Genomic DNA, 20,036 nt, shown 5'->3' with positions numbered 1-20,036 from the left:
CCTCTTGGCAGTCTTTGTGTTGTAACTTATGCCCTCTGAAACTCGCCCGGCAAGCAATTAATTAGTTCCTTTGACTAGGTGTGTCTCTGGTGGGGGGCTAATGCTGAAGAATTCTCTCTTCCTTCTTTATCTCCACTCCAGCTTACTTCTTCTTAGTTTCTAAGTAATCTTTCTATTAGCGTTCGCTAAGTTTTCTTCTCAGACTACGTGGTTTTCTTGTCACACAGGCAGCGGTATACCCACCATGAGCTCCAGTAAGGATCCCCAGTCTGCCATTCCCCCTGCAAGCAAAGGGTCATGGTCCAGCTTCTTGAAGGTGAGTTCTGACTCTGACGTCTGCTCTTTATGTCTTCTTAGACAGGTTATAGTTGAATGGGTTCAACTAACATTGATGTTCTGCTAGTCGATCGCCTCCTTCAACGGAGATCTTTCCTCATTAACCGCTCCTCCCTTCATTCTTTCGGGCACCTCTTTGACGGAATACTCTGCTTACTGGGCTGAACATCCCAGTCTCTTTGTGGCTGCGGCCAAAGAAGCCGACCCCGAGAAGCGAGCGTTGGCTGTTCTGAAATGGTTTCTCAGCACGCTGCGTCAACAGTACTGCTCTCGCAGTGAGAAGCTGGGCAGTGAGAAGAAGCCACTAAACCCCTTCCTGGGTGAGCTTTTCCTCGGCAAGTGGGAAAATGACCCCGATGCCGGAGAGACTACTTTGATCAGCGAGCAAGTCAGGTTCGTTTTTCCTTGGTTGGCTCAGCGGCGACTCGATACTGACCCATAACAGCCACCACCCCCCTGCGACAGCGTATGCGATCACCAACGAGAAGTACGGTATTGAGGTAAGTCAACAGAATTAAGCGCACGGATGTGATTGATGAGAATCTTACAATGATATTTTAACTAGCTACAAGGATACAATGCGCAGAAGGCATCCTTTTCCAACACCATCCAAATCAAGCAAATCGGCCATGCCTTGCTGACAATCACCCCCCCATCCGCGGACAAGAACGACCCGGCTCAGAAGGAGCGCTACCTTATCACACTCCCATACCTGCATGTCGAGTCCCTCATCTACGGTACACCATTCATGGAATTGGAAAGATCGACCATGATCGCCAGTAGCACGGGGTACATCGCCAAAATCAATTACTCCGGCAAGGGCTGGCTCAGCGGCAAGAAAAACACTTTCAACGCCGTGCTCTACCACGAAAAACACGGGGAGAGGAAACCTCTATACACCGCAGAAGGACAATGGTCTGACACATTCGTTATCAAGGACGCCCGCACCAACAAGGAGATCGACCGCTACATCGCCAAGGACATGAAGACCAGCCCGTTGACCGTCGCCCCTCTGGAGGAGCAAGATCTATGGGAGAGCCGGAGAGCTTGGCGCGACGTCGCATCCGCCATCGAGCGCGGTGACATGGACGCCACCTCCGTGGCCAAATCGAAGATTGAGAACGCTCAACGCGAGCTCCGCAAAGTCGAAAAGGCCGAAAACCGGGAATGGGAGCGCCGGTTCTTCAAGCGCGTCGATGAAACAGCCGACGAGGAGTTCCAGCGTCTGGCTCGGATGGTCGGCCTGACTTCACTCGAGAGTGATAAGACCGGTGGCGTCTGGCGTTTCGACAAGGAGCGCGCCGCAAATGCCAAGCCTCCCTATCACCAGATTGGTGGCGAGGGACTCGGAGTGTCCGAGTAAGCCTCCAATCTACGAGTTGGTACTACAAGAACAGGGCTGCAAGACACGTTCATTCAGTATGCACTGTGCACTATTTCTCATTGGACGTCGCGAATATAGACTCTTAATCGTTTTTGGGTACGTGGGATCCGTTCATCGGTTTTGTCTCTCTCTCCCTTTTTTGGGAGTTCCGATTCTTGTATATAGGATGGTTACACAGTAGTCTTGAACACTTAGAATCCTCCAGTTGAGCAAATCAGTCTATCACATCGCTTCTTCCCATCTTACTCCATAAAAATGCCAGTCCATCGGATTATAAGTCATCCTCGAACCGTGAGGGCACCCAAACCAGACAATGATCTTTTCCCGCAGAGGAAGATATGGGTGGTCCGCGCACTGAACCCAGTAGTAATGAGCAATCCGGACCAACTCTGCTAATGCTACGGAATACGGCTCTTATCGTGCCAACAGCCTACGACCAAATAATCGAGGGAAAGGAACTAATATCAAACGCCATCCCAAATCATTTCGATTCATTTCCTGTATTTCCCGGAGCCCCCATCCCTCATCCTAATCCAGTCAGAATTGCATAAATGTAGTCCCCAAATGACACCGGATAAGTAGTACAGGAAGGAAGCTGGAAGTATGCAAAACAGACGCACATAAGGAAAAGGGAAATCAGAAGGCAGCTTTTTTCTGTCATGAACAAACATCAAGTGGAAAAAAGAGCCAGATTGAGGAAATAGAACTGGCAATCTGGAATATGGATGAAAGAGAATCATGCTTGGATGGGAGAAAACTGAACCGGCAATTCTGAAACAACAACAGCGGAGATTTCATGAACCGTCAATGATGATAACAAAGAAAGGGAAATATGCCTCGCATTTTCTCGGTTGAATACAGTATCATCAGCATATCCCTGCGTAGCAAATCAAATCCTGGAGGAGAGCTGACCGAGCTCCCCTCGTCGAGAGTAGAGATTACACGTTGGATGATGGCATAAGAAAGATGACAGAACACAACAGTGCAGTATAGAAATTTTTTTGGACGCAGGCATGCCGCCTCGTGGAAAATAGAGAGAAGAGGGAAGAACAAGTTCAAAAGAAAAGAGCATGGCGAGAAAGAAAATATGATGTAACAGTGAACATTCCCATCAAGCGGAAAATGATGAGAACGCCTTGACCCTTTAATGGCCGTAATTGCCTCCCCAGCCACCGCGTCCAGTATTTCCGTAATAGTTAGCGAAACCTGCGCCTCCGTAGTTACCGTAACCGGTAGCCTGGTGGTGTGTCTGGCCTGTGGCACCAGCCTGGTGTCCGCCAAGTCCACCCAGTCCACTTCCGTACTGGGGGTTCAGGTGAGGGTATCCACCGAATCCCTGTTGTCCCTGCTGGCCTTGAAGAGGGGGAAGGCCAGTCTGCGCCTGAGGCTGTCCGGGCACGCTGTTAGTGGCAGAGCCCGGACGGTTGGCCTGTGCAAGGGAGGGACTGGGGCCGGCCGCCTTAGGTGTCTCGAAGCTCTTGGTCTCCTCAGAGGTCACCGGAGGCTGCTGGGACATGGGCTGGTTTTGTCCGAAACCAGCCTGTGTGCGGCCAAAAACGTCCGACATGCCCGCGCCAAAGGCGTTGGTGCCGGCGGCGGTCTGCTGGGTCTCAGAAGGCTGCGTGGATCCGGTGCGGCCATAGACGGAGTCACGGCCGGGAGCAGATTGGTTGAAGCTACCCGCGGTAGCAGGCGAGGAGGAGTGGTCGTAGGAGAAACCGTGCGGCTGGCCGTACATGCCAGCCTTGCCATATGGGCCATACTGATTGCCATATCCATATTGAGTGCTGTGCGGCATGTAGTGTTGGTCATCATAGCGGCGAGCATCGTCGTACATGGGTCGGTTTCTTCCGTACTGGTGCTGAGTCATCTGGCTCATGTACGAAGCATAGTGAGGGTTAGAGTAGTAGGGGTATCCGTAACCGTACGCATGAGCGGCACCTTGACCAGGCATGTGCTGCGCAGTTGGAGTTTGAGTAGCGGCGGGGAGAGTTGGGTTCGGAGTGTTGTGACCGCTGCTAGGAGCATCGACATGGCCATAGCGGCTGGGAGGCTGAGTGGTGGGAACTTGGGGCTGCACCTCAGCGCCGGAGACACCGAAACCAGCCGCCGCCCTTTGCGCTACAGAGGCATCCTGGGACTGGCCGTAAGTGCCATAGTAGTTGTAGGGGAGGCGCTGGTCAACAGCGTAGAAAGGAGAGTATTCGCTGCCGGATGTGACAGTGGGCTGAACGGGGGCCTGGTTTGCAAATGGCTCCTGCACTTGGGGCTGGGGCTGGCTGACCTGCTGAGAGAACGGGTCGTAAGGCTTCTGGGCCTCTGTGTAGCGGGCAAAATCGGTGAAAGAGGAATCGGCAGCGGAGACTTGTGGGACAGGAGGAAGTCCGGGAGCTGGACGGGAAACAGGAGGAGCCTCGGTGGACGGCTGGGCCTGAGTGGAAGGAGGTAGAGAGGCACGAGGGGCGACGGGAGAGTGTTGAGGGGGCTGAGCGCGTGTTTCAGCGTTTTCTCTGTTCTCGTCAATATCAACATCGGCAGCATCGCCGTTCAGACCCATGCTGCCAAACTGGACAGCAGCACGATCAACGGCGTGGTTTCCAGGCATGACTACAGCTTCTTGCTGTTCCATGACACGACGCTGTGATCCAGGAGCCCGAGCGCCGGACTTGAATGCACTCGAAGGGAAGGCAGCTTGAGCAGGTTGACGAGCGGGGGTAGAGGCAGCTGCGATGCTGTTGGCATCAAGTGTGCTGCCCACTGTGCTAGCCGCAGTGGCTGTGGGAGCGGGAGGTGAAACATCGGGTATTTGTTCGAGGTTTGTCTTGGTCAGACCATCCTTGGGAGGAGTGATGTGCGAAGTGGAAGGAGTAACCGGGACTTCAGCAGGCTGCTTAGGAAGGACAGGTTCGGGTCCTTTTTCGACGGGAATCGGTACAGGAACAGGGACCGGGACAGGAGCAGGGGCGGTAGCAGCAGCGGGAGCTGGAGCAGAAGTGGGTACGGAGGCAGGAGTAGGGACAGATTCAGCTGCTTTCTGTCCTGCTGCTGGCTCAGCGGCAGGCTGTTGTTCTTCGGCGGGGGCGGGAGCGGGAGCTGGGACAGGCGCAGGCGCAGGTGCCGGCGTAGGTGCGACTGCGGGCTTCTTTTGCGGAGGCGGCGCAGGCTTTGCGAACAAACTCGCCCAACCTTTCTTGGTGCCATCAGGCATCGCGTTGGCCTTCGGGGCCTCTTTGACAGTGTCGGTGGTCGTATCGGCGTCGACAGGGGTAGTTCCGACCTCGATCGATTTCTCAGGAAGGATTGTTGTCTCCACAACGTCCACCGTAGCACTGACAACGGGCTTCTCGGCGCGTGCCCCGTTAGCACTAACAGCTCCAGCTCGGGCGCCACGGCCACCACGACCACGATCTCCACGAGCGCGTCCACGACCCTCGAATCCGCCACGACCACGGCCTGGGCGAACGGAACTTGTGGTTGCCTCGGTCGGGGTGCTCTGAGCCTCCTTGGCCTTGGAGCGATTCCGGTCGGTCGTCTTCTTTTTCACCTCACCCCACTGTGAGACGTTGCCTGTTATGATGGGACGATCAAAGTTAGAGCGAATTCCAGTGAGCAGCAGATGTAGGGGTACGAGATACAACTCAGGGAATCCATGATCATACCTTCAGTAATGCGCTCAACAGCATCCTCGAGTACACCGTCGGCATCTTCCAGAGCAAAGACAAGATCCTCATCGGTCCAGTCAGGGAACAATTCCTTCAGTGTCGGCAGATCGTTCGAGTATTTCTTCTTCATCTGACCAATTTCTCCTTCATCTTCAAATGTGGTCTGGTCTGAGGTGTCTGCCTTGGCCGATCTGCTGCCTCCGCGACCACCTCTGGAGCTATAGCCACCTCGACCACCACGAGCGGATACCCTGCCTCGAGAGGCAGAAGGCCGTGTTTGAACTTCAGACATATCTTCTGGTAGTTGTTGATGTATCTCCAAAACGGAGCAATTAAATAATAGAAGAGGAGATTGAAGGAATTTCCGACGTCGACGGTGGGGACGACAAAATGTGGCTGACCTGAACGGGTAAAAAGAGGTCACTGGGTAGTGGAAATGATCACAGCTGCACCCTCACGAGAGGACAGCACCAAAACCACGGGCACAAGGGCCGCCGAATCCGGGGAGACAACGGGGAAAAAGGGAAAAGAGAAGACGGAGGACGGGGGAGGAGGATAGCTGAGAAAAGAGAAAAAGAATAATAGGAAAAAAAAAGGGAAGTTATTATAGACTTGTGGGGGGGAGAGAGGAAGTAGTAGAGAGAGTGGGAAGAAGGGAGGGAAGAGATTAATTATTGGGACTTGGATCAAGATCGAAATGGTAGGGAACGAGACTTTCTGCTAGTAAGGTAGAGAAGGTTTGGGCCGGCGTGTGTCTGAAGGAGACATCTAAGCCTGAGGCAACAGTCGATCTTTTGGCTCCTTTAGCGAGTAGACTGACCTACTAGATATTGGGGGAGGCTCTCTGTGGTGATTGCATCATCTTCATAGCCTTAAAGTTTATGTATACAGCTAGCTATTCTATCTTTATTGACTATAATTGTCTAACGGATTGTCCGTCAATTGAATTACTATTGACCTTCTCTACGTCTTAAAAGGCTCCTCGATTCCCCATCATTGTGGACAGTTTCGCCTCTCTAACCCGTTCCTCCTCTTGTGTGGTCTGCTTTGGGTTGGGTATCAGTAGACCATTCTTCATTCGCTGATTCCGCTCACCGCCCCCGTTTTTTGCGCTTCCAAGGCGCTCAGGTGATGTGTGTTGCCTGAGGCTTGGGTTCCCTTGGATGTGACGGACAGGTCGAGCAAGAACCGAGTGAGATATATCACTCGCAATACCCGTGTACATCTACTCTACCAAACCCACGACAACAGACTCAACATGAAGGGGTCGTCATTGTTCAAATTCAGCCCTTTCGCAAAAATTCATCAACCTCTTCCTCGTACGCCAAGAGAATCAGCGCAATTACTGAACGCCCTTACGTCCTCCTTCCGTCGCCAGCTTGATCGAGAGTACCCATCATCATCCTCATCCGCCAATAACGATGAGAATGGCGACAATCCATTATCCTCCGTCCATGCGACCGACAAACATCTGAGGACTATTTTGGAGAATCCTCTTTTCCGCATCACTCCCTCAAATGCAGCTAAGCGTGCCCACCAATCCGGCCTTGGACCACTTCAGGAGCAGAAGCTGGCGACTGAGCCTATGACCGTCTTCGATGAGTTGGTTGCCTCTGGTTCTGTTAATAGGACTGCTTTGTTCAACTGTCTGAGGGCACAGCTTGTGCTCGCCAGCGCTCATACCGGCGATGGAGTTGTAGACGCAATGAAGAAGTCTAAGGCTGGTTCCAAAATCGTGTCCTGGTGGTACGCATCCGATTCCGAATCCAGGAAAATGCTATTCACGATACGATCTTCAACCGTCACGCTGCTCAAATTCATGGTCGCCGAGGGGCTACAGAAAACGGCGATGGCCTGGCTGGCAATGCTATTAAACCGTGACCTGGGCGGAGCGGACGGTCGCATATCGGAGGCCATGGCCCAAACCGTGGCTCGCAATTTCCTGCTTGACCTCTTGAAAGCTGAGATTCAGTACGGGGGGGGTTTGGTCTCGGCCATGAGATGCTATTTAGAGGCGAGCAGGCTGCCAATCTCTATAGATAACGAACTCGGCCTTGTTCAATACAAGAAAGCGCTGCTAATGCCTGCAGCCGGGTTTTTGTGCCGCGCAGCCATGGAGGATGACCAGTCACAGCTCCAACAGATGCCTGTTGAGATGTACGATGAATATGTGAGAATTATCGCTTCATGGTCTCTCAAGTCGTTGCTACTAGCTTGCGTGCCTCTTTTCCATCCAACCCGACCCGATGCCACACGCTTTGTGCAATTTACAGAGAGAATATCACGAGTTCGGCTCACAACATGGCCCAAGACGAAAAAGGAGAACTTTGTGCTCTATGCTATTACCGCCATTCGTGTCTTGGTCGATCAGCAAAAGTTTGCGGAAGCTTCATACTTGGCATGCTTCATTCAGGAGAATTTACCGGAGAAGATCGGCCAGGAGTCAGCGTCCAGCACGTTTGATCAAGTGTCTGCAGAGGAGGAAAACCTATCCAACCTCCTGGGCATGGCATGATTCGCATTGGCTTTCATGTTAAACATGTCGAATTAACATACACAAACACATCAAGTGTCACCCGTTAGATTCCAGCTAATTGGGACCATTGGAGTGCCGTCTTCCAAGCATCGTTCATCGACGTCATGGACTTTGACGATGAGGGACACACTTGACGCGAGGAAGCGCCCATCTTGTCCCAACTCCGCAATTGGTGCTCCACTCCGTCGCACTAATGCCACCCTACTCCTCTTCTTGGCATGCTTACCGACAACAAAAAACATCAGAAGCGCCGGACTACGCCAGAGCTGCAGGCCAGACCCTGGTGCTGAGCCCGGGATTGCTTTCTAGTGTTGCGTTACTGAATCTAACATCCGCTAACATGTCGGGGCCAAATCGAACAAATAGCCGAGAAAAGGCTAGCGTTCTTGAAGATCTTAGTCAACGTCACACACGCAGTCTCCTCATCCATTCATTACACACTAGCTCATCCTTGACCTCTCCTCATCGGTGATGCAGTGTTCCAGAGTTATCTATCCTAGCGATCTCAGCTATAGTGATAATCAAGTCGCTTTTTTCGAGACGATTATATTGTCCCCAATCCCCATACTTGAATGAAGCACATATAAGTACACATTAGAAATCAGAAACATGGCTACAGAAAATAACTCTGGCGTTGTAAACGGTCACTCCAAGCAAGGTATGTCCAGGATACAGGGCGCTGTCTGGCCGCCCAAGTTAAACTTCAACCAAATTTGATTACCCCCTAAGCGCCCAATAGAGCCATTAGACGCTAATGGATATTCGCCAGAGCCTACAATTCGAACCGAAGCAGAAGTCAACGATATATCGATGGAGGATACTGCTAGAGAGACCAAGGGCGACTGCCGTCCACAAGAGAGTGACCAAGGGCTACCTGCAGAGTCTGTCTCCAATCCAAACCAGATCAGCTCGGAAGGAACCAGGTCTGCTGAAGACTTCAAACCCATCGATCCTTCAACTTCTCTAGAACAGGCCCTCGCTGGGGCTGTAACTGACACTCAACCGCCGTCTACCGCAGAGACAGCGCAGGCTGGAGACAAACAGGAACACAATTCATCTTCGACACCGACCCATGATGACAAGGCTAATACTGGAGAATCTACGGAACCTGCACGTAAAAAGCAGAAAATTGGCGAAGAGAACGGTATGGCCAAAAACGGTCAAACAGCTGGTCCGGCCACCGATAACTCGACCTCGAATGTCACTGGCAACGATGAGAAAAAGTCAGGGCGCTCTAAGAAAGTAAAAGACACGGCGAAGCGTACAGTTCATTCAGATGGTATCGGGAGTCGGACCCGCAGTCGGACCAAGGCTGCAGCGACTTGAGCTGCACTCCTTTGATTTTAGGCTCTATCGACCTTCATGGCCTAATATTGAACGTCTGCCACGAGACAGTCTCCCTCGATCTTTCTTTAGCAGACTTAGCAACGATAAAGCAAACTGGTCCTCCTACGTATCCACAGTGAGAGCACATAAGTATCAATTCAATATTTGCGAGTATAATCTGATTGAAGAAACCAGTAATACTTCAACCCCAAGTGCCAATCTTGATAAATAATCTTATGAAGTATAGATGAAGTCGTCCAGAGCAAATACAAGTACACTTTCATGAGAAGCAATCCCGTGCGCGGTTGTATATCAACGCCTTCTTGAGAAAGAAAATCCGATATCGGCAAAGGCGGCGTGAGTTAAGTTGGGTACCCCAACCCCACGCTGAGTCACAGCCACGGAGCGGATCAACCGCTATCACTGGAGGGGACGAGTCTGTCATAGCTCCAGTAGTCATTTGCCCAAATTTCAACTTTCCATATTTTGAAAACTCGATTTTTCTCTTTGAGCCTTTATCAATTGAATTCACAGTCATGTCAAGCAATAAGATCTGGTTGCGCGCGGAAACCAAGCCTGCCGAGGCTCGGTCTGCTTGTGAGTTCTACTTGCTCTTTAAGAAAAATGCCTGATCATGGTGTTCTCAATCCATGAATATTGGAATTGCATGTGCTGATTGCATGAAATGAAGTGACCCCGACTACCTGCAAGGCCCTTATGGATGCTGGCTACGAGGTGACCGTGGAACGTTCCAGACAGCGGATTTTCGACGGTTAGAATAATGTCCCCTGATTCCTGCTCAGGCCCATCGCTAACAGAACTGGCTTCGTGATAGATAAGGAGTTTGAGCAGGTAAATCGAGATTCGTCCATAGTCCCTTCTTCGGACGACATTCTCACGCAATAGTTGTACAGATCGGCGCCCCCCTCGTCGAGGAAGGTTCATGGGTAAAGGACGCACCCAAAGATGCCTACATCCTCGGTCTGAAGGAGCTTCCCGAGGACGATTTTCCGCTTGAGCACGTACACATCTCCTTTGCGCACTGCTACAAGCAACAGGCTGGCTGGGAGAAGGTGCTCAGCCGGTGGCCCCGCGGAGGCGGCACCCTCTTGGACTTGGAGTTCCTCACAGATGAGACTGGACGCCGAGTAGCTGGTGGGTGACGACTGTTCTGCTTTGGACGAATGGAATAATGACTTACTTTCACGTACAGCTTTTGGGTACTCCGCCGGTTACGCAGGTAAAATTATCTTGGTTTGCTATGTGTCACATATTGGGGAAGGCTCACGTTATGTACAGGTTCTGCTTTGGCCATTAAGAACTGGGCCTGGCAATTGACGCATCCTGAGGGCGAGCCGCTTCCTGGCGAGACTCCCTACGCAAACCAGGATCTGTTGATTGAGTCAGTGAAGGAGTCGTTGGAGTCTGGCAAGAAGCTGTCCGGCAGGCCGCCCAAGGTGCTTGTCATTGGAGCTGTGAGTGTGCATTTGATGAGCTGAGCTCTTCTCATTGTACTGACCAAGTCTAGCTTGGACGCTGTGGCAAAGGAGCGGTTCAGCTGGCCAAGGATGTCGGCATTCCTGAGTCGGATATCATCCAGTGGGATATAGAAGAGACCAAGAAGGGTATGCGTTCATTTTCATCTGTAGCCAGTGTACCTGTGCTAATCTAGTTTTCTAGGTGGCCCCTTCAGAGAGATTGTCGAGGATGCAGACATTTTCATCAACTGCATCTACCTCTCCGCTAAGATCCCTCCTTTCGTCAACACCGAAACTCTGTCTTCTCCTAACCGCCGCTTGTCCGTCATTTGTGACGTGAGCGCCGACACGTATGTTTCACTCTGGACTCTTGAGGAGAAAGGACGTTCTCACTAACATTCTGGTCTTGTCTTACTCAGAACCAATCCCAACAATCCTATCCCTGTCTATTCCATCACAACCACTTTCGACAAGCCCACAGTCACTGTTCCTCTTCCGGAACTGGCCCAGGGCCCTCCATTGAGCGTGATCAGCATCGACCACCTCCCCTCCCTCCTTCCTCGTGAAAGCTCCGAGATGTTCAGCGAAGCCTTACTGCCGAGCCTACTGCAACTCAAGGATAGAAAGAACGCTCGTGTCTGGAAGCAAGCAGAGGACTTGTTCAACGAAAAGGTTGCTACCTTGCCCGAGTCGATGCGCGCTTAAGTTTGTTCTCTTAACGCAGCATTCCGCGAAGGGCCCGCCACATGGGACATCTAGTCGCTCGCAATCTATAGGTTGATCTCTTGGCGGAAGCGATGACTTTTGTACATGCAGTAGTGCGTCATGAATCTCTGTTTAGAAAGGCCACTACCATAGATTGAATCAATGAAAAGTTCTTTGCGGAGACAAAACGACTTGTGTTTAAGCAATTTTGACAATCGAGTCTTCTATATTCGGTCAGTCAGACGGTGAAGTTCTAAGCTGATGATAATCCTGCTCTATTGTCAACCAAGATGCCCAAATATTCCGGGTATGCTGATGAGAGACTTTTTATCTGCTTGACTTGCGCCTTTTAATCCAAAGTCACGTTTCGATCATGCCATGTCTCTGTGAGGCTTAGATCCAGCACTATCAAAAGGGACACCATCACCACCCAACTACAATCGAGTTACAACATTTGTCCTTCGAACTTCCAATCCGGCTGATGGAGTCCAACAGTTGGACAATTATTATGACCGCTTCGTGATTATCAGCCCTATTAATGATGATCACCTTACCATTTGCTCAGGGGCACTATGGTTCTGCAGATCAGGACCACTCAACTGACCCCGTGATCTCATATTGGTTCACGAACTGCTGGAGCACCGGAAACCATGGTATCCTTGAACATGCTCCTATCTTGTAGTTGTCAGGAGGACCTAGGATCTCCAATGTGGGGGTTTCAAACGCTGTTGACGGTCGCTTGGCATGGCAGATTTCCGGACGGACTCGGAGGTTGAAGAGCGAAGAGCGAAGACGAAGACTGATCAGATTCCATCGTTCCCTTATATTGTTGCCTGAATATTCATTTATGCAAACTCGCTCTCTCATTTTTATGATTCGAATGTTCCGACGACTTGAACTATTATTTAAGCAATTTATAAGCATGCGTGAGTACCCCTTCTCGCCTTCAACCCCATTGTTCGGGTTCCTCTCCACAATCCACATCCTCGGGTGCTACACTGTGTATGGGGAAAAACTTATCTGACGGACAATTATCCGCCCATAGCCGCCACCCATTAACTGTCCAACTTCACTCCGAATACCATCATTCGAAAAAGAAATCGAATCACGGGAGTTGAAGAACACTCATCGGCGTGCTTGTCCTGCTGTTAGCTTCGCCATTGGCTTTCAGAGTGGCTCGCCTCGCAGTCTGAGTCAAACGGAACCTCCCCCGCGTGCTGCCAATGGAGCGATAGTCCTGGCGACGTTCGCGCATTTGAAGGACATTCTCAACCAATAGCACCGATACGGCCCTCTCTCCGCACGACGACAGCGTAGCTATGCAGGAAAAGTCGACAACCATCGCCGCATACGCAGCCGGAGCATCCCTGGCGGCCGTGGCCCTCTTCTACGTCTTCGGGCCAAATTACACAATCGACGGCGATGACTCGAACGACAGTAACCGCAAAAAAAGCATTGTGGGGCTGTCGAATCCGGCAAACGACTGCTTCATCAACTCGGTTCTACAGGCGCTCGCGGGTCTGGGTGATCTGCGTGTATACCTGATCAGGGAATTACATCGGCGTGAACTGGATGGACCGGACGTATATAACTCACTGCCAGAGGCAAATGAGACGCCGCGGGGGATGACGCCCGAGAGAATCCGCGAACTACAACAGGGTACGATCACGCGAGCTCTGAAAGAGATGCTGGACCGATTGAATGAGCGTCCGATCTACAAGAAGACCATCACCAACCGGGCTTTCATCCAGGCTCTCGAGTACGCATTCCGTACTCGGATCAGCCGCAATCAGCAGGACGCGCAGGAATTCCTCCAGATCGTTGCGGAGCGTCTTTGTGACGAGTACCATGCCGGGTTGAAGGCACGACAGCGTGCACAAGGTCTTCCTGCAACGCTGCCAGGCTCGGGCGGTGAAGAATCGGTGCAAAGCAGTGCTGTCGAGAAGGGATCTGCTGAAATCGAAGTGCGGATTGACGATGGGACTGAGATGGGCCTTCCGGCAATCATCGATAACAAACTGAAAGAGATCGACAATGCGTATGGATTTCCGTTTGAAGGACAAATGGAATCGCAGATTGAATGCCAGTTCTGCCACTATCAATACAAGCCGAACAAGACTTCATTCGTGAACCTGACGCTACAAGTTCCTCAGAAGAGCTCGACCACCCTCAGTTCCTGCTTTGACGGGCTACTCAAAACAGAATATATCGATGACTTCCGGTGTGACCGATGCCGGTTACAACATGCCCTGGATGCCAAGATGGTAGAATTGAGCAGGTCTCATTCGACAAGAGATAGGGAGCGTCTCGAGCAAGAAATCCAGTTGACTCGACATGCTATCGCTACTGATCCTGAGAATCCTCCCGAAGGAGTCAGCCTTCCTCCATCCGACCTTGCACCTAAGCGAAAGATTGCTCGCCATATGCGCATCACTATTTTCCCAAAGATTATAGCAATCCACCTTTCGCGCTCGATCTTTGATCGCAGTAGTTCTACGAAAAATGCCGCCAAAGTATCCTTCCCTGAACGACTTCCTTTGGGAGGAATATTGAGCCAGAAGTGGTTCAAGCTGCTGGCCATTGTCTGCCACAAAGGCAGTCATAACAGCGGCCACTACGAATCTTTCCGACGTAACAACCTCTATCCACCTTTCTCTACTCCGGATACCTTTAGTTCCTACGCGCAAAGTCGGGCAACCAGCGTCAATCCCTCTACTGCACCGAGTCCTCGTCTCGCGGCTCGCGGGGTCGCCGAGCCAGAACCCTCCCCAATCAGCCTCTCTTCCTCGACATCATTACCATCCCTGTCGGGCAGTTCGCTTCCCTCCCCAGCTCGTTCTCAGACTGTGTCGGTGAGGGACTCCTCACAACCTGCATCTCAGCTGAATGCGCCTCCCTCGCCGTCTGCTCGGCCCACCACATCCAGCTCCCGTGTATCCTTTCAGAGTATCCGCACCAAATCGTCAGGTTCTAAGCAGAATCTCTCGCCGCCGGGATCTGAAACCCCGAGTCCAGCTAGTGATAGTGGGGCCTGGAGCAAGTCTGGATCACGGCCATCCTTCATGAGTGAGCGGACCACTTCCAAGACGCCCCCAGAAGCACCAGCCCTGTCGAGTTCTCGGCTCCGCCGTCGCAAGAAGACGAATGATCGATGGTGGCGCATCTCCGACGAGAAGATCAAGGAATGCAAGACCTCAGACGTGCTGGGCATGCAGAAAGAAGTCTACCTCTTGTTTTATGAAATGGAGAAAGGGTCTTTCGGGGCTTAGGCGTCGCAATCAGAAGGTGAGGGATGCGGCCATAATTGAATGCACATACGCGACTCTTGTCCATTAGGGGTGCATCGCCCATGTATGGCGGGGACCCATATTTGAGATAGACGATATGGACATTGATCGCATACGTACATAGTTCCTTTGTCGTGCCATTCCTCGGTCAGACATCATCTGGACATAGAAACTTAGGATAGAACGGGTTTGATAGTCTTTAAATAGAGCTTCGTTCCTGTCTCTAGACTGTAAGTAGTGGAAGAAATTTGGCGCCGCCAGCCTTGGGTGTCGGGAATCTCTACTCCGCTTCATACAAGTTGCACATGGCTGATACCGACGATAACCAATTGTCCGGATAGCAGGAAGTCTGGGCCATGAAAAAGAAAGCAAGGGAATGACCTGGAACGGTAATTGACGGTTAAGGGGAGAGTTTCCCCGCTGCTTTCTCCGAGAATATATAGAGGCACGAAAGAAATACGGAGAGATGGGTATTTATTTTCGCAGAGAACCGGAGTCAATGAACCAGCTGTGATACTAGAATTGAGGATCGCACTCAAAAGACGGGACACAGCTTCGATTCATTCTCGGGGGATAACCTCTTGTCTTTAGCTTACTATAGTATTATTTGGTCCTTTTACATGCAAGTACATATCAATCATTGACACTAGCGGCGTGAGTATAGAGACAAATACACACACACACACACACACACAGAGAGATTCAAGTCCATGACGCGGGCGATGATGTCATGTGATGAACGCGGGGAATTTCGGGTCAAGATTGCGCCTGAGGCCAAACAGGGCGGCCGTCATGGCCCCTCCAAGGACCAATTTACCCCACCAGTCAGAGAGAGGAGCTGCAGCAACAGGATAGCTCAGGATTCTTATTATTCATAGCAATCAGAGTAAACGGGAGTTAGGGGGACTCAGAGTATGGTATTATTATATCATCTCGTCCCATCTTCCCTCTTTTCCTCCTTCTCTTCTTCCTACTTCTTACCTCTGTACTTAACCACATCATCAGGAGAACCGGCTCAGGCAAACTGAAATCATACTGACTACATCAATTCCCCACCACCCGGTGAGTTCTTCAAGGCATCCCACTGCTTGCTGCCCCTCTATTAGTGGCTCACTGCCCCTCCCCTACGTGCTACTTATTTAACTGCCACCGTATTCGTCGCCCGGTAAAGCTCTTCGGTGATCTTTAGTGAATTAGAAGAGTACTTGAAAAGTTTTGTTGTTTCGTGATCTAAGTACTTATCTATCTCTTCTCCCGTCCAGATCTCTTTCCTCCTCTTCAATCTCATCAAACTCGATCCCATCCAGACACTCTAGTCGCATCCAAACCATAGTCACAATGGGTATCCTCGACAAGCTTTCCCGCAAGTCCGGCGTCATTGTCGGCGATGACGTCCTCCGTCTCTTCGAGTACGCTCAGGAGAAGAACTTTGCGATTCCCGCCGTTGTAAGTTTACTGATCCTTCTGATAGCTTGCGCAATACGCCGTGGTGCATAAATTCGACATACTAACAACTGAATACAGAACGTCACCTCTTCCTCCACCGTCGTCGCTTGCCTTGAGGCCGCTCGCGACCAGAACTGCCCCATCATTCTCCAGGTCTCTCAGGGTGGTGCTGCCTACTTTGCCGGAAAGGTACGAGACCACGTATCTCCTTGTAGTCGTTCTTGAAATCGCAGCATCGAGCTAATCCATTGCAGGGTGTCAGCAACGATGGCCAGAAGGCCTCCATCGCTGGTTCTATCGCCGCTGCCCACTACATCCGCAGCATTGCTCCCTCCTACGGCATTCCCGTCGTCCTCCACACCGACCACTGCGCCAAGAAGCTGCTTCCTTGGCTCGACGGTATGCTCGATGAGGATGAGCGCTACTTCAAGCAGCACGGCGAGCCCCTCTTCTCCAGCCACATGATTGATCTGTCTGAGGAGCCCGTTGACTACAACATTGAAACCACCGCCAAGTACCTGAAGCGTGCTGCTCCCATGAAGCAGTGGCTCGAGATGGTAAGCTCTCTTTTCATCTGGCGTTGTGTGCATCAGCTAATACCCTATTCAGGAAATCGGTATCACTGGTGGTGAGGAGGACGGTGTCAACAACGAGGACGTTGACAACAACTCCCTGTACACTCAGCCCGAGGACATCCTGGCCATCTACAACGCTCTCGCCCCCATCAGCCCCTACTTCTCCATTGCCGCTGGTTTCGGTAATGTGCACGGTGTCTACAAGCCCGGCAACGTCCGTCTGCACCCCGAGCTTCTGAGCAAGCACCAGGCCTACGTCAAGGAGAAGATCGGCTCCAACAAGGACAAGCCCGTCTACTTCGTCTTCCACGGTGGCTCTGGTTCCACCAAGGAGGAATACAAGCAGGCGATCAGCTACGGTGTCGTCAAGGTCAACCTCGACACCGATATGCAGTACGCCTACATGTCTGGTGTCCGTGACTACATTCTCAACAAGAAGGACTACCTCATGAGCGCTGTCGGCAACCCCGACGGCGAGGACAAGCCCAACAAGAAGTACTTCGATCCCCGTGTGTGGGTTCGCGAGGGTGAGAAGACCATGAGCAAGCGTGTGCAGGTTGCTCTGGAGGACTTCAACACTGCTGGCCAGCTGTAAAGGTCTTGACTTTGTGGATATTCTTCTACCTTTTGACTTGGGAAAACCGAGATTTCTATTTATCTTCCAGATACCAGTACATAAAATGAGCCAATGAATGGATCCAAGGAATTCGATTGATCCCTTGTACTGCAAGTCGATTTTTGCATAGATGTAGTATGCAGGTTAGGACGAGAGCAACGACGACGCTGGTCGCCAATCGGGTGGAGTAATATTTCGCCTGAGAGTATTTAACCTTGGCGAGTCCATGATAGAAAGGGCCAATGGCGAGAGAAGTAAGCGCAACGCAATGGATATTCATCTCATCCACATGGCTGACGTTGCTTCATGAATCAGGCATGACCAATAGTCGGTGCCTCTTGGTTTGGAACTTAAGTCTGTGTGCTATGCTTTATCGAATGGGAGACTAAAAGTTGTCGTCTTAAACCAATAGTGGTCTCCGTCTCCAGTTTAGGCTTGTAATTGGATTGGATTTCAACTTAACGCTATTGGTATCGTGAACAGAACAGGATATTAATGAGGAAGCCATACGGCTTCGTATGGTGTCTCCCTCCTCCCCTTGGTATTCGCTTAATCTGACAATAGCTGCGTGAGCTCGAATGAGTGCATTCAAAAAGAAATGGAGGTCTCCACGGAGGAGTTCAAGCCTTCCGGCTTCTCCCTTCGTTGTCTCTTGCCTACTGCCGAATACGAGAATGACGGTCTAAAGGCAGATCGACAGATTGACGGTTCTTCTGCTCTTGTTACATGCCAAGGGAGGTTTACTACGTCAGTGGCGAGTCAGGAGCTCGCAATCCAGCGTCCATGCGGAAGTCCCTAACTCGTTGACAAGAGCTGAATATTATAGCATACAGAGTACGGATACTCCGAACCTACAAAGTACTCCGTAGATGCGACCTCAACCCTCGCCAGGGCTCAATTGAGCAATCATTTTGAGTGGTCGAGGGAGACCGAGAAAGATCGCTCTAAGGCTTTAGTACCTACGGAGTAGAGTTGCAGGTCTACAGAGTAACTATTGCATATTAACGTGCAAGCCGGAGACCGATGCTGAGGTAGTTTTTGCTTCCGTTCTATTCTTGTACCCTACCGAAGACCCTCTTGTGTCTTCTCAGAAAGCGATGGTTACTCCGTAGCATACTGTGCATGCCAACTTACCTTAGTTGGACAACATCAGGATGAGCACCAATCACCCCCAGTGTAGGGAGTAGGGCTGTGTGTGTGTGGATTAGGCGACTCCGCCGGACTCTTCTCAGTTGTCTCAGAATCTGGCCTGAACTGGCCATAGAAGGATAAAACCCAGACCTAGCTCACTGACTAGCGTGTAAGAATACTTCGAACCAAGAGGTAATGTTCCAGACTCGACACTGGTGGCAATCGGTGATTCGTGGGCGAAAATAGCAGTCAGCTAAAAGTGCAATAGTGTCCAATCATAGTGGTCGATCATTGATTGACTGTGGAGTGGCATCTTCTTTTGTTCCATCATTCTTCCCTTTGGGATTGCCTCTTCCATCCGCTTTGCTTATTTTTTTTTTTTTTTTTGTGCTGCCAACGGAAAGGAGCACATTGGGTCGAAGAATAAACATGACATGTTCCGGTGGATTGGGGAAAGCATGGCTGATGTAACAACCACGGTTGTGCATCTCAATGCTGTAATGATACAGTAAAACCTCATTATAACGAGATATTCCAGACAGACCAATTTTCTCGTTATAGGGAGGTTCTCGTTATATCAAGGATATATATATTCAACCTGTAAAATAGCTTCGAATATCCCGCTGAGTCTGCAGGCTTACTTTTCGACCTAAAAGGATACACTCATGCTTATCTAGCTCACATATAAGGGTCGAAACACCCTCCTCCTGTTGTTCCTCATATAAACAAAGCTTTCTTAATGCTTCCAGAGCCTCATCAAGTGATATTTGTAGTAGAACCTCAAGCTCCCCCTCGGAATCATCATCAAGCTCTGGCCCATACTGAGCTAGAATTTGGCTGTTAATATCATCAGGAGTATCCTGGATAGCTTCCTCCACTGGGTTAAGGAATGTATTAATATCCATTAGGTCCTGGATAGGTGTAGAGACCTTAAGGAGAGAGAATGCTTTCTCTATATCATCCAGAACTGCTGGATCAACAGGCTCTTAATATAATAGTTAAGAATATAGAGCCTTTCTAAAGCAGTTCTGGATTACCTGTCCAGAAAGATCAAATTCCCAGCTCTGGATTCCCCATCAAATTGCTTTTAGAACATTCATTAAGGCAATTAGATCATGATTAAGCTCAAATTCTTAAAGGATAAAGTGAATCCAGTATCATTTCCAGTATGACTTCCAGCAGAAGATAATCCCTTAATCAAGAGGCTGATATCGGCTTGTAGAGTTCGCAGGAAGCCAGATAATAAGAGTATTCTGTAGTAGATAACCACTAGATTGAATCTCTGCCACGGCAGCTTGATGAGCAGAGAAGTTATCCATAAGAAGGACAACATTTTAACCACTCATTTGTCTATCAAACCAACGAAGGAGTTCTGTAAAGATTAGTGTTATAATCCAGGCTTTCTGATTACTCCGCCATACAAGATTCAGATTCCGTATATTAACACCAGCAGCTTGGAAAGCTCGTGGATTCTTTGCCGTACCAATAAACCATAGTGGTAGCTTCTCAGAGCCATCTACATTACAGCAAAAGAGGGCAGTTATCCGTGCTTTA

General features: G+C 50.5%; 7 protein-coding genes across 7 annotated transcripts; 6 read left to right on the top strand and 1 right to left on the bottom strand.

Moving 5' to 3' along the window:
* The first annotated feature begins 9 nt into the window (after positions 1-9).
* On the top strand, positions 10-1,960 carry osh5 (OSBP family protein). The gene is made up of 4 exons (XM_749353.2): positions 10-316; positions 404-729; positions 782-836; positions 902-1,960. The coding sequence occupies exons 1-4, from the start codon at positions 245-247 to the stop codon at positions 1,697-1,699; spliced, it is 1,251 nt and encodes a 416-aa protein (XP_754446.1). The 5' UTR covers positions 10-244; the 3' UTR covers positions 1,700-1,960.
* A 225-nt stretch (positions 1,961-2,185) lies between these two features.
* AFUA_3G11740 (putative RNAPII degradation factor Def1) lies at positions 2,186-6,138 on the bottom strand. The gene is made up of 2 exons (XM_749354.2): positions 5,380-6,138; positions 2,186-5,287 (listed from the first exon to the last, which is right to left on the bottom strand). The coding sequence occupies exons 1-2, from the start codon at positions 5,672-5,674 to the stop codon at positions 2,865-2,867; spliced, it is 2,718 nt and encodes a 905-aa protein (XP_754447.1). The 5' UTR covers positions 5,675-6,138; the 3' UTR covers positions 2,186-2,864.
* Positions 6,139-6,640: 502 nt separating this feature from the next.
* Positions 6,641-7,897, top strand: AFUA_3G11730 (uncharacterized protein; the record flags this gene model as incomplete). The annotated part of the gene is made up of 1 exon (XM_749355.1): positions 6,641-7,897. The coding sequence occupies one exon, from the start codon at positions 6,641-6,643 to the stop codon at positions 7,895-7,897; it is 1,257 nt and encodes a 418-aa protein (XP_754448.1).
* An 831-nt stretch (positions 7,898-8,728) lies between these two features.
* AFUA_3G11720 (uncharacterized protein) lies at positions 8,729-9,244 on the top strand (the record flags this gene model as incomplete). Its single annotated transcript, XM_749356.1, has 1 exon — positions 8,729-9,244. One exon carries the CDS (start codon positions 8,729-8,731, stop codon positions 9,242-9,244), a length of 516 nt encoding a protein of 171 aa, XP_754449.1.
* A 536-nt stretch (positions 9,245-9,780) lies between these two features.
* On the top strand, positions 9,781-11,427 carry lys1 (saccharopine dehydrogenase (NAD+, L-lysine-forming); the record flags this gene model as incomplete). The annotated part of the gene is made up of 8 exons (XM_749357.1): positions 9,781-9,841; positions 9,936-10,016; positions 10,151-10,399; positions 10,458-10,484; positions 10,544-10,719; positions 10,773-10,869; positions 10,925-11,072; positions 11,142-11,427. 8 exons carry the CDS (start codon positions 9,781-9,783, stop codon positions 11,425-11,427), a joined length of 1,125 nt encoding a protein of 374 aa, XP_754450.1.
* Positions 11,428-12,746: 1,319 nt separating this feature from the next.
* AFUA_3G11700 (putative ubiquitin C-terminal hydrolase) lies at positions 12,747-14,696 on the top strand (the record flags this gene model as incomplete). Its single annotated transcript, XM_749358.1, has 1 exon — positions 12,747-14,696. The coding sequence occupies one exon, from the start codon at positions 12,747-12,749 to the stop codon at positions 14,694-14,696; it is 1,950 nt and encodes a 649-aa protein (XP_754451.1).
* Positions 14,697-15,174: 478 nt separating this feature from the next.
* Positions 15,175-18,003, top strand: AFUA_3G11690 (fructose-bisphosphate aldolase FBA1). Its single transcript, XM_749359.2, has 5 exons — positions 15,175-15,776; positions 15,977-16,160; positions 16,239-16,349; positions 16,415-16,717; positions 16,770-18,003. Exons 2-5 carry the CDS (start codon positions 16,053-16,055, stop codon positions 17,328-17,330), a joined length of 1,083 nt encoding a protein of 360 aa, XP_754452.1. The 5' UTR covers positions 15,175-15,776; positions 15,977-16,052; the 3' UTR covers positions 17,331-18,003.
* Positions 18,004-20,036: the final 2,033 nt, after the last annotated feature.

Source organism: Aspergillus fumigatus, chromosome 3, assembly GCF_000002655.1.
Source record: "Aspergillus fumigatus Af293 chromosome 3, whole genome shotgun sequence".
Classification (NCBI taxonomy): Eukaryota; Fungi; Ascomycota; class Eurotiomycetes; order Eurotiales; family Aspergillaceae; genus Aspergillus; species Aspergillus fumigatus.
Note: the sequence above shows the minus strand (reverse complement) of the source record. Positions and strands in the feature narration are given on the sequence as shown.

What these genes read in the sequence shown, in the direction of transcription:
- osh5 (XM_749353.2), top strand. Translation starts at nt 245, where the DNA reads ATGAGCTCCAGTAAGGATCCCCAGTCTGCCATTCCCCCTGCAAGCAAA. An exon ending in CATGGTCCAGCTTCTTGAAG is followed by an intron (nt 317 to 403) that starts GTGAGTTCTGAC and finishes ATGTTCTGCTAG; the next exon opens with TCGATCGCCTCCTTCAACGG. An exon ending in ACGAGAAGTACGGTATTGAG is followed by an intron (nt 837 to 901) that starts GTAAGTCAACAG and finishes TATTTTAACTAG; the next exon opens with CTACAAGGATACAATGCGCA.
- AFUA_3G11740 (XM_749354.2), bottom strand. Translation starts at nt 5,674, where the DNA reads ATGTCTGAAGTTCAAACACGGCCTTCTGCCTCTCGAGGCAGGGTATCC. An exon ending in TGTTGAGCGCATTACTGAAG is followed by an intron (nt 5,288 to 5,379) that starts GTATGATCATGG and finishes CCATCATAACAG; the next exon opens with GCAACGTCTCACAGTGGGGT.
- AFUA_3G11690 (XM_749359.2), top strand. Translation starts at nt 16,053, where the DNA reads ATGGGTATCCTCGACAAGCTTTCCCGCAAGTCCGGCGTCATTGTCGGC. An exon ending in CTGCCTACTTTGCCGGAAAG is followed by an intron (nt 16,350 to 16,414) that starts GTACGAGACCAC and finishes AATCCATTGCAG; the next exon opens with GGTGTCAGCAACGATGGCCA. An exon ending in TGAAGCAGTGGCTCGAGATG is followed by an intron (nt 16,718 to 16,769) that starts GTAAGCTCTCTT and finishes TACCCTATTCAG; the next exon opens with GAAATCGGTATCACTGGTGG.